This window comes from Bombina bombina, chromosome 4 (assembly GCF_027579735.1).
Source record: "Bombina bombina isolate aBomBom1 chromosome 4, aBomBom1.pri, whole genome shotgun sequence".
Lineage (NCBI taxonomy): Eukaryota > Metazoa > Chordata > Amphibia > Anura > Bombinatoridae > Bombina > Bombina bombina.
In genome coordinates this window covers 4286862-4298963 of record NC_069502.1, presented here as the reverse complement: position 1 = coordinate 4298963, position 12102 = coordinate 4286862, and the positions used below count along the sequence as shown (strand labels likewise).

General features: G+C 39.2%; 1 protein-coding gene across 1 annotated transcript in view; it reads left to right on the top strand.

Annotated features, from left to right (window-relative positions):
• LOC128655832 (vomeronasal type-2 receptor 26-like) overlaps nt 1-6886 on the top strand; it is a 58182-nt gene extending 51296 nt beyond the window's left edge. Inside the window, exon 4 of the mRNA XM_053709390.1 lies at nt 5973-6886. Within this exon, the coding sequence (XP_053565365.1) occupies nt 5973-6886 (914 nt within the window). The remainder of the gene's footprint in view (nt 1-5972) is intronic.
• The last annotated feature ends 5216 nt before the right edge of the window (nt 6887-12102 follow it).

Below are 12102 nucleotides of genomic sequence, written 5' to 3'. Positions count from 1 at the left end.
GCACATTCATACTAACTGTACCAGACCTTCATCCTCTATCAACCCTAACTTCTCCATCATCTATTTATTTAATTCAGGGCTCTTCTAAAATCAGTCTTACCCCAATCACCCTCTTAATTCTTGGTGCCCATGCCACCTGGACAGCCCGTTTATTAATTCCATACTGCCTAGGCTTCCTCAACCTCTATTAACAAATTACCACCCAGAATGCCCTAGCCTCCAAGGCCACACCACATTTACCTTCTAACACAATTAACTTGCACAACCTATCATACACCACTATTCAACCTCATGGCTTAGTATCCCAAAGCACATTGACACTAACTGTACCAGACCACATGAAAACCTTCCTCATATTAAATGGACTTCTTCAAGCACCCAAGTGTCACACCAGTATTTTATACAAACCTAAAACGCCTAACTCACTATCGGCTAGATTACAATTATGAGAGGTCCCAATGCTGCTTTTTAATGCCCGCTGGTATTGCAGGTACAGGTGTACTGCTCAATTTTTTTGCGACTCAAAAATACTGCAAATCCAGTTACGCCAATTGAGTATCCTATTTTTTCAATGGGATTTTCCTAACGCCGGTATTGAGAGTCTTCCTAAAAGTGAGCGGTACACCCTCTCCTGTCAAGACTCCTACCGCATTTTAAAGTCAGTAGTTAAGAGTTTTATACTACGGCGTTAGCCCATAAAACTCTTAACTTAAGTGCTAAAAAGTACACTAACACCCATAAACTACCTATTAACCCCTAAACCGAGGCCCCCCACATCGCAAACACTAAAATAAAATTTTTAACCCCCAATCTGCCGAACCAGACATCGCCATCACCGTCATTTAGTAGTCGAATCAAGACAGAAGAGGATGCTCCGCGTCGGATGTCTCAAAGATGGACCCGCTCTGCGCCGGATGGATGAAGATAGAAGATGCCGTCTAGATGAAGACTTCTGCCCGTCTGGAGGACCAATTCGCCCGGCGTCGTTGAAGACTTCGGCCGGTTGGGTGAAGACCTCTCAAGGTAGGGTGATCTTCAAGGGATTAGTGTTAGGTTTTATTAAGGGGTGGTTGGGTGGGTTGAGTAGGGTTGGGTGTGGGGGTGGTGGGTTTTAATGTTGGGATGGGGTATTGTATATTTTTTTTACAAGTTAAAGAGCTGATTACTTTGGGGCAATGCCCTGCAAAAAGCCCTTTTAAGGGCTATTTGTAATTTAGTATAGGGTGGGGCTTTTTATTATTTTGGGGGGCTTTTTTATTTTATTAGAGGGATTAGATTAGGTGTAATTAGTTTAAAAACTTGTAATTATTTTATTATTTTGTGTAATTTAGTGGGGTTTTTTTACTTTAGTTTATTTTATTTAATTGTAATTAATTTAAATTAGGTAATTAATTTATTTATAGTGTAGTGTTAGGTGTAATTGTAACTTAGGTTAGGCTTTATTTTACAGGTACTTTTGTATTTATTTTAACTAGGTAGTTATTAAATAGTTAATAACTATTTAATAACTATTGTACCTAGTTAAAATAAATACACAGTTAGTAAAATAAAAATAAATCCTAAGCTAGCTACAAAGTAATGATTAGTTATATTGTAGCTAGCTTAGGGTTTATTTTATAGGTAAGTATTTAGTTTTAAATATGAATAATTTTTTTAATTATAGTAATTTTATTTAGATTTATTTAAATTATATTTAAGTTAGGGGGTGTTAGGGTTAGACTTAGGTTTAGGGGTTAATAACTTTATTATAGTGGCAGCAACGTTGGGGGGCGGCAGATTAGGGGTTAATAAGTGTAGGTAGGTAGGGGCGATACTGGGGCGGCAGAGTAGGGGTTAATAAATATAATGTAGGTGTCGGCAATGTTAGGGGCAGCAGATTAGGGGTTCATATGTATAATGTAGGTGGCGGCGGTGCCTGGAGCGGCAGATTAGGGGTTAATAATATAATGCAGGTGTCAGTGATGTCGGGCGCAGCAGATTAGGGGTTAATAAGTGTAAGATTAGGGGTGTTTAGACTCGGGGTGCATGTTAGGCTGTTGTAGGACATTAAATGTATTTCCCCATTGGAATCAATGGGGCTGCGTTAGGAGCTGAACGCTGCTTTTTTGCAGGTGTTAGGTTTTTTTTCAGCCGGCTCTGCCCCATTGTTTCCTATGGGGAAATTGTGTACGAGCCAGCTCACTGCTACCATAAGCAGAGCTGGTATTGAGGAGAGATGTGGAGCTAAATTTTGCTCTCCGCTCACTTTACTGTGGCTAACGCCGGTTTTGTAAAAACCTGTAATACCAGCATTGTTTGTAGGTGAGCCATGACTGAAAACTGCTCATTAGCACCACACGGCTTTACCGACAAAACTCGTAATCTACCCGTATATGTTTTAAAACAAACTCTTCAATCCAGCTATGATTGTAAGGCTAAACTGTCTGTAGGAAGTGTTTCTCCCAGTTCTAATCCTAAAGATAGTTTGGAATTGGAGTGTTTCTCTTAAATTTCATAAGAGTTTAAAAAAATAATGAGTAGTAAACTAATTAACCAATCACGATAAGGCTATGAGGGTTCAATATAATACCTCACTCTCCCACTCTATTGTGGCTAGATTACGAGTTTTGTCGGTAATGGTGTGCGTTGCTAATGAGCAGTTTATGCTCACCACTCACCGACAGCGCTGGTATTATGGGCTTTTACAAACCCGGCGTTAGCCACCAAAAAGTGAGCGGAGAGCAAAATTTAGCTCCACATCTCACCTCAATACCAGCGCTGCTTACGTTAGTTGTAAGCTGGCTAAACGTGCTCATGCATGATTTCCCCATAGAAATCAATGGGGGAGAGCTGGCTGAAAAAAAACCTAACACCTGCAAAAAAGCAGCGTTCAGCTCCTAACGCAGCCTCATTGATTCCTATGGGGAAAAACATTTTATGTCTACACCTAACACCCTAACATGAACCCCGAGTCTAAACACCCCTAATCTTACACTTATTAACCCTTAATCTGCCTCCCCCAACATCGCCAACACCTGCATTATATTTATTAACCAATAATGTGCCGCTCAGGACACCGCCGCCACCTACATTATACTTATTAACCCCTAATCTGCCGGCCCCAATGTCACAGCCACTATTATAAATATATTAACCCCTAAACATAAGTCTAACCCTAACCCCCCCAACTTAAATATAAATTAAATAAATCTAAATAAAATTCCTATCATTAACTAAATTATTCCTATTTAAAACAAAATATTTACCTATAAAATAAACCCTAAGCTAGCTACAATATAACTAATAGTTACATTGTATCTAGCTTAGGGTTTATTTTTATTTTACAGCCAACTTTGTATTTATTTTAACTAGGTAATATAGTTCTTAAATAGTTATTAAATATTTAATAGCTGCCTAGTTAAAATACAGATTTACCTGTAAAATAAAACCTAACCTAAGTTACAATTACACCTAACACTACACTATAATTAAATTAATTCCTTAAATTAAATAAAATTAAATACAATTATCTAAAGTACGAAAAACCCCCCCACTAAATTACAGATAATAATAAAATAATTACACAAATTTTAAACTAATTACACCTAATCTAATCCCCCTAATAAAATTAAAAAAAAAAAACGCAAAATAATAAAAAGCCCTACCCTATACTAAATTACAAATAGCCCTTAAAAGGGCCTTTTGCAGGGTATTGCCCCAAAGTAATCCGCTCTTTTACCTGTAAAAAAAAGTACAATACCCCCCCAACATTAAAACCCACCACCCACACATCCAACCCTACTCTAAAACCCACCCAATCCCCCCTTAATAAAACCTAACACTAACCCCTTGAAGATCACCTTACCTTCAGAAGTCTTCACCCAACCGGGCAGAAGTCCTCAACGAAGCCAGGCAAAGTGGTCCTCCAGATGGGCAGAAGTCTTCATCCAAGCTGGGAAGAAGAGGTCCTCAAGATGGGCATCTTCTATCTTCATCCATCCGGCGCGGAGCGGGTCCATCTTCAAGACATCCGACGTGGAGCATCCTAGTCTTTCTTCATCCGATGACTGAATGAAGGTTCCTTTAAATGATTTCATCCAAGAAGGTGTCCCTTCAATTCCGATTGACTGATTCTATCAGCCAATTGGAATTAAGGTAGAAAAAATCCTATTGGCTGATGCAATCAGCCAATAGGATTGAACTTCAACCCTTTTGGCTGATTGGAACAGCCAATATGATTGAGCTCGCATTCTATTGGCTGATTGGAACAGCCAATAGAATGCAAGCTCAATTCTATTGGCTGATTGCATTCTATCAGCCAATCAGAATGGAAGGGAGGCCATCTTGGATGATGTCATTTAAAGGAACCTTCATTCAGTCGTCGGATAAAGAATGAAGAGGATGCTCCGCATCTGATGTATTGAAGATGGACCTGCTCCGCGCCGTCTGGATGAAGAAAGAAGATGCCGTCTGGATGAAGACTTCTGCCCGTCTGGAGGACCTCTTCGCCCAGCTTCGTTGAGGACTTCGGCCCAGTTGGGTGAAGACGTCTCAAGGTAAGGTGATCTTCAAGGGGTTAGTGTTAGGTTTAATTAAGGGGGAATTGGGTGGGTTTTAGAGTAGGGTTGGGTGTGTGGGTGGTGGTTTTTAATGTTGGGGGTATGTTGGGGGGTTATTTTACTTTTTCTACAGGTAAAAGAGCTGATTACTTTGGGGCAATGCCCCGCAAAAGGCCCTTTTAAGGGCTATTTGTAATTTAGTATAGGGTAGGGCTTTTTATTATTTTGGGGGGCTTTTTTATTTTATTAGGGGGATTAGATTAGGTGTAATTAGTTTAAAAAACTTGTAATTATTTTATTATTTTCTGTAATTTAGTGGGGGGGTTTCCGTACTTTAGATAATTGTATTTAATTGTATTTAATTGTAGTTAATTTAGGGAATTAATTTAATTATAGTGTAGTGTTAGGTGTAATTGTAACTTAGGTTAGGTTTTATTTTACAGGTAAATTTGTCTTTATTTTAACTAGGTAGCTATTAAATAGTTAATAACTATTTAAGAACTATATTACCTAGTTAAAATAAATACAAAGTTGCCTGCAAAATAAAAATAAAGCCTGAGATAGCTACAATGTAACTATTAGTTATATTGTAGCTAGCTTATGGTTTATTTTACAGGTAAGTATTTAGTTTAAAATAGAAATCATTTAGTTAATAATAGTAATTTAATTTAATTTATTTAAATGATATTTAAGTTAGGGGGGTGTTAGGGTTAGGGTTAGACTTAGATTTAGTGGTTAATACATTTAATATAGTGGCTGCAACGTTGGGGGCGGCAGATTATGGGTTAATAAATGTAGGTAGGTGTCGGCGATGTTAGGGATGGCATATTAGGGGTTAATAAAATTTAACTAAAGTTTGCGAGGCGGGAGTGCAGCGGATTAGGGGTTAATATATTTATTATAGTGGTGGCGATGTCTGGTTCGGCAGATTAAGGGTTAAAAATTTAATTTTAGTGTTTGCGATGTGGGGGGCCTCGGTTTAGGGGGTTAATAGGTAGTTTATGGGTGTTAGTGTACTTTTTAGCACTTTAGGTAAGAGTTTTATACATCGGCGTTAGCCCATACATTTCTTAACTACTGACTTTAAAATGCGGTACCAGGCTTGACAGGAAAGGGTGTACCGGTCACTTTTAGGAAGACTCGTAATACCGGCGCTATGCAAGTCCCATTGAAAAAATAGGATACGCAAATGACTTAAGTGGATTTGTGGTATTTTCGAGTCTGGCCAAAAAAGTGAGCGGTACACCTGTACCTGCAAGTCTCGTAATACCAGCGGGCGTTAAAAAGCAGCATTGGGACCTCTCAACACTTCTTTTTAAGGCTAACGCAAGACTCGTAATCTAGCCGTTGATGTGTTAATTAACTGATTTTGAGCTAATCAGGTATTGATTATTTATACTGACTGTACAAAAATGTAATGTTTTCTGTTTACAGACATGGAAGCCTGCATTTTGTGCCCTGAAGATCAGTGGTCCAATCAAGGAAGAGACACCTGTATTCCAAGAACTGTAGAGTTCCTCTCTTATGAAGACCCGGTGGGTGCTGCTCTTGCTGCTGTGGCTGTTGTCCTGGTTGTAATAACAGCATTAGTGTTGGGACTTTTTATATTAAATTGGGACAGCCCTGTAGTGCGAGCTAATAACAGGGACCTCAGCTTCTTGCTCCTCATTGCCCTCATGTTATCCTTCTTCTGCTCCTTGTTATTCATTGGGTATCCTGGGAAGGGGACTTGTAAACTGCGACAAACAGTATTTGGACTTTTTTTCACCGTTGCTGCCTCTTCTGTCCTGGCTAAAACCATTACAGTTGTCATTGCATTCAAAGCCACAAAGCCTAATAGCAAATTAAGGAAATTGCTAAGGACCAGCATGTCCTACTGTTTTGTCCTTGTCTGCTCATTGGGTCAGGCTGTTATATGTACTGTGTGGTTAATCACTTCTCCTCCTTACCCAGACTATGACACACAGTCCATCACAGGGAAGATGATATTAAAGTGTAATGAAGGATCCCCTATTGCATTCTATATTGTTGTTAGTTACTTGGGAGTTCTTGCTGCTATGAGTTTCCTTGTTGCATTTGCAGTAAGGAAGGTGCCTGATCGTTACAATGAAGCCCAGATGATCACCTTCAGCATGCTAGGGTTCTGCAGTGTCTGGATCAGCTTTATCCCAGCCTACCTGAGTTCCAACAGCAAATACATGGTGGCTTTGGAGATCTTCGCCATCCTGGCATCCAGCAGTGGGATACTCGGCTGTATCTTCTTTCCCAAGTGTTACATCATCATGCGGAGACCAGATCTAAACACCAAAGGGAACTTTATAACTAAAGACACAAATATCAAAACATAGATCCTCATTGTAATGAGCATAAATAATTTACAAAATTAATGTTACGAAAAAGTCAAGTTTCTAGTTTTTAGATAATCTGAGCCTCTTTGACACCTTCAGTGCTAGGGGATTAAGATTTGTATTCTACCACTGAAAGTCAGACAGATTTGTATGATTTCACTTTTAATTTATTTAGGCCTAGATTTGGAGTTTGGCGTTAGCCATGAAAACCAGCGTTAGAGGCTCCTAACCCTGGTTTTAGGCTACCTCCGGTATTTGGAGTCACTCAAAAAAGGGTCTAACGCTCACTTTTCAGCCGCGACTTTTCCATACCGCAGATCCCCTTACGTCAATTGCGTATCCTATCTTTTCAATGGGATCTTTCTAACTCCGGTATTTAGAGTCGTGGCTGAAGTGAGCGTTAGACATCTAACGACAAAACTCCAGCCGCAGGAAAAAAGTCAGTAGTTAAGAGCTTTCTGGGCTAACGCCGGTTTATAAAGCTCTTAACTACTGTACTCTAAAGTACACTAACACCCATAAACTACCTATGTACCCCTAAACCAAGGTCCCCCCACATCGCCGACACTCGATTTTAACCCCTAATCTGCCGACCGCCACCTACGTTATACTTATGTACCCCTAATCTGCTGCCCCTAACCCCGCCGACCCCTGTATTACATTTATTAACCCCTAACCTGCCCCCCACAACGTCGCCGCCAGCTACTTAAAATAATTAACCCCTAATCTTCCGACCGCAAAGCGCCGCCACCTACGTTATCCCTATGTACCCCTAATCTGCTGCCCCTAACAACCCCTATATTATATTTATTAACCCCTAATCTGCCCCCCTCAACGTCGCCGACACCTGCCTACACTTATTAACCCCTAATCTGCCGAGCGGACCTGAGCGCTACTATAATAAAGTTATTAACCCCTAACCCGCCTCACTAACCCTATAATAAATAGTTTTAACCCCTAATCTGCCGACCGCCATCTACGTTATACTTATGTACCCCTAATCTGCTGCCCCTAACACCGCCGACCCCTATATTATATTTATTAACCCCTAACCTGCCCCCCACAACGTCGCAGCCAGCTACCTACAATAATTAACCCCTAATCTGCCGACCGCAAAGCGCCGCCACCTACGTTATACTTATGTACCCCTAATCTGCTGCCCCTAACACCGCCGACCCCTATATTATATTTATTAACCCCTAATCTGCACCCCTCAACGTCGCCTCCACCTGCCTACACTTATTAACCCCTAATCTGCCGAGCGGACCGCACCGCTATTATTATAAAGTTATTAACCCCTAATCCGCCTCACTAACCCTATAATAAATAGTATTAACCCCTAATCTGCCCTCCCTAACATCGCCGACACCTAACTTCAATTATTAACCCCTAATCTGCTGACTGGAGCTCACCGCTATTCTAATAAATGTATTAACCCCTAAAGCTAAGTCTAACCCTAACACTAACACCCCCCTAAATTAAATATAATTTAAATCTAACGAAATTAATTAACTCTTATTAAATAAATTATTCCTATTTAAAGCTAAATACTTACCTGTAAAATAAATCCTAATATAGCTACAATATAAATTATAATTATATTATAGCTATTTTAGGATTAATATTTATTTTACAGATAACTTTGTATTTATTTTAACCAGGTACAATAGCTATTAAATAGTTAAGAACTATTTAATAGCTAAAATAGTTAAAATAATTACAAAATTACCTGTAAAATAAATCCTAACCTAAGTTACAATTAAACCTAACACTACACTATCAATAAATTAATTAAATAAACTAGCTACAATTACCTACAATTAACCTAACACTACACTATCAATAAATTAATTAAATACAATTCCTAAAAATAAATACAATTAAATAAACTAGCTAAAGTACAAAAAATAAAAAAGAACTAAGTTACAAAAAATAAAAAAATATTTACAAACATAAGAAAAATATTACAACAATTTTAAACTAATTACACCTACTCTAAGCCCCCTAATAAAATAACAAAGCCCCCCAAAATAAAAAAATGCCCTACCCTATTCTAAATTACTAAAGTTCAAAGCTCTTTTACCTTACCAGCCCTGAAACAGGGCCCTTTGCGGGGCATCCCCCAAGAAATTCAGCTCTTTTGCCTGTAAAAAAAAACATACAATACCCCCCCCCAACATTACAACCCACCACCCACATACCCCTAATCTAACCCAAACCCCCCTTAAATAAACCTAACACTAAGCCCCTGAAGATCATCCTACCTTGTCTTCCCCTCACCGGGTATCACACCGATCCGTCCAGAAGAGCTCCTCCGATGTCCTGATCCAAGCCCAAGCGGGGGGCTGAAGAGGTCCATGATCCGGCTGAAGTCTTCATCCAAGCGGGGCAGAAGAGGTCTTCCATCCGATTGAAGTCTTCATCCAAGCGGCATCCATCCGGAGCGAAGCGGCAGCATCCTGAAGACCTCCGACGCGGAACATCCATCCTAGCCGACGACTGAACGACGAATGATGGTTCCTTTAAATGACGTCATCCAAGATGGCGTCCCTCGAATTCCGATTGGCTGATAGGATTCTATCAGCCAATCGGAATTAAGGTAGGAATATTCTGATTGGCTGATGGAGTCAGCCAATCAGAATCAAGTTCAATCCGATTGGCTGATCCGATCAGCCAATCAGATTGAGCTTGCATTCTATTGGCTGATCGGAACAGCCAATAGAATGCAAGCTCAATCTTATTGGCTGATTGGATCAGCCAATCGGATTGAACTTGATTCTGATTGGCTGATTCCATCAGCCAATCAGAATATTCCTACCTTAATTCCGATTGGCTGATAGAATCCTATCAGCCAATCGGAATTCGAGGGACGCCATCTTGGATGACGTCATTTAAAGGAACCGTCATTCGTCATTCAGTCGTCGGCCAGGATGGATGTTCCGCGTCGGAGGTCTTAAGGATGCTGCCACTTCGCTCCGGATGGATGCCGCTTGGATGAAGACTTCAATCGGATGGAAGACCTATTCTGCCCCGCTTGGATGAAGACTTCATCCGGATCATGGACCTCTTCAGCCCCCCGCTTGGGCTTGGATCAGGACATCGGAGGAGCTCTTCTGGACGGATCGGTGTGATACCCGGTGAGGTGAAGACAAGGTAGGATGATCTTCAGGGGCTTAGTGTTAGGTTTATTTAAGGGGGGTTTGGGTTAGATTAGGGGTATGTGGGTGGTGGGTTGTAATGTTGGGGGGGTATTGTATGTTTTTTTTTACAGGCAAAAGAGCTGAATTTCTTGGGGCATGCCCCGCAAAGGGCCCTGTTCAGGGCTGGTAAGGTAAAAGAGCTTTGAACTTTAGTAATTTAGAATAGGGTAGGGCATTTTATTATTTTTGGGGGCTTTGTTATTTTATTAGGGGGCTTAGAGTAGGTGTAATTAGTTTAAAATTGTTGTAATATTTTTCTTATGTTTGTAAATATTTTTTTATTTTTTGTAACTTAGTTCTTTATTTTTTGTACTTTAGCTAGTTTATTTAATTGTATTTATTTGTAGGAATTGTATTTAATTAATTTATTGATAGTGTAGTGTTAGGTTAATTGTAGGTAATTGTAGGTAGTTTATTTAATTAATTTATTGATAGTGTAGTGTTAGGTTTAATTGTAACTTAGGTTAGGATTTATTTTACAGGTAATTTTGTAATTATTTTAACTATTTTAGCTATTAAATAGTTCTTAACTATTTAATAGCTATTGTACCTGGTTAAAATAAATACAAAGTTACCTGTAAAATAAATATTAATCCTAAAATAGCTATAATATAATTATAATTTATATTGTAGCTATATTAGGATTTATTTTACAGGTAAGTATTTAGCTTTAAATAGGAATAAGTTATTTATTAAGAGTTAATTAATTTCGTTTGTGTCTCTCTGTGTGTGTGTGTCTCTGTGTGTGTCTCTCTCTGTCTGTGTGTTTGTGTCTCTCTCTGTGTGTGTGTCTGTGTGTGTGTGTGTGTGTGTCTGTGTTTGTGTAATTGTGTGTGTATAGCTACAATATAAATTATAAATATATTATTGCTATTTTAGGATTAATATTTATTTTACAGGCAACTTTGTATTTATTTTAACCAGGTACAATAGCTATTAAATAGTTAAGAACTATTTAATAGCTAAAATAGTTAAAATAATTACAAAATTACCTGTAAAATAAATACACTATCAATAAATTAATTAAATACAATACCTACAATTATCTACAATTAAACCTAACACTACACTATCAATAAATTAATGAAATACAATATCTACAAATAACTACAATTAAATAAACTAACTAAAGTACAAAAAATAAAAAAGAACTAAGTTACAAAAAATAAAAAAATATTTACAAACATTAGAAAAAAATTACAACAATTTTAAACTAATTACACCTACTCTAAGCCCCCTAATAAAATAACAAAGCCCCCCAAAATAAAAAAATGCCCTACCCTATTCTAAATTCCATAAGTTCAAAGCTCTTTTACCTTACCAGCCCTGAACAGGGCCCTTTGCGGGGCATGCCCCAAGAAATTCAGCTCTTTTGCCTGTAAAAAAAAACATACAATACCCCCCCCCAACATTACAACCCACCACCCACATACCCCTAATCTAACCCAAACCCCCCTTAAATAAACCTAACACTAAGCCCCTGAAGATCTTCCTACCTTGTCTTCACCTCGTGGTGTATCACACCGATCCGTCCTGGCTCTAAAATCTTCATCCAAGCCCAAGCGGGGGCTAGACATCCATCATCCTGCGGCTGAAGAGGTCCAGAAGAGGCTCCAAAGTCTTCATCCGGGAAGAAGAGGCGATCCGGACCGGCAACCATATTGATCCAAGCGGCATCTTCTATCTTCATCCAATGAGGACCGGCTCCATCTTGAAGACCTCCACCGCGGACCCATCTTCTTCTTCCGACGACTTCCCGATGAATGACGGTTCCTTTAAGGGACGTCATCCAAGATGGCGTCCCTCGAATTCCGATTGGCTGATAGGATTCTATCAGCCAATCGGAATTAAGGTAGGAAAATTCTGATTGGCTGATGGAATCAGCCAATCAGATTCAAGTTCAATCCGATTGGCTGATCCGATCAGCCAATCAGATTGAGCTCGCATTCTATTGGCTGATCGGAACAGCCAATAGAATGCGAGCTCAATCTGATTGGCTGATTCCATCAGCCAATC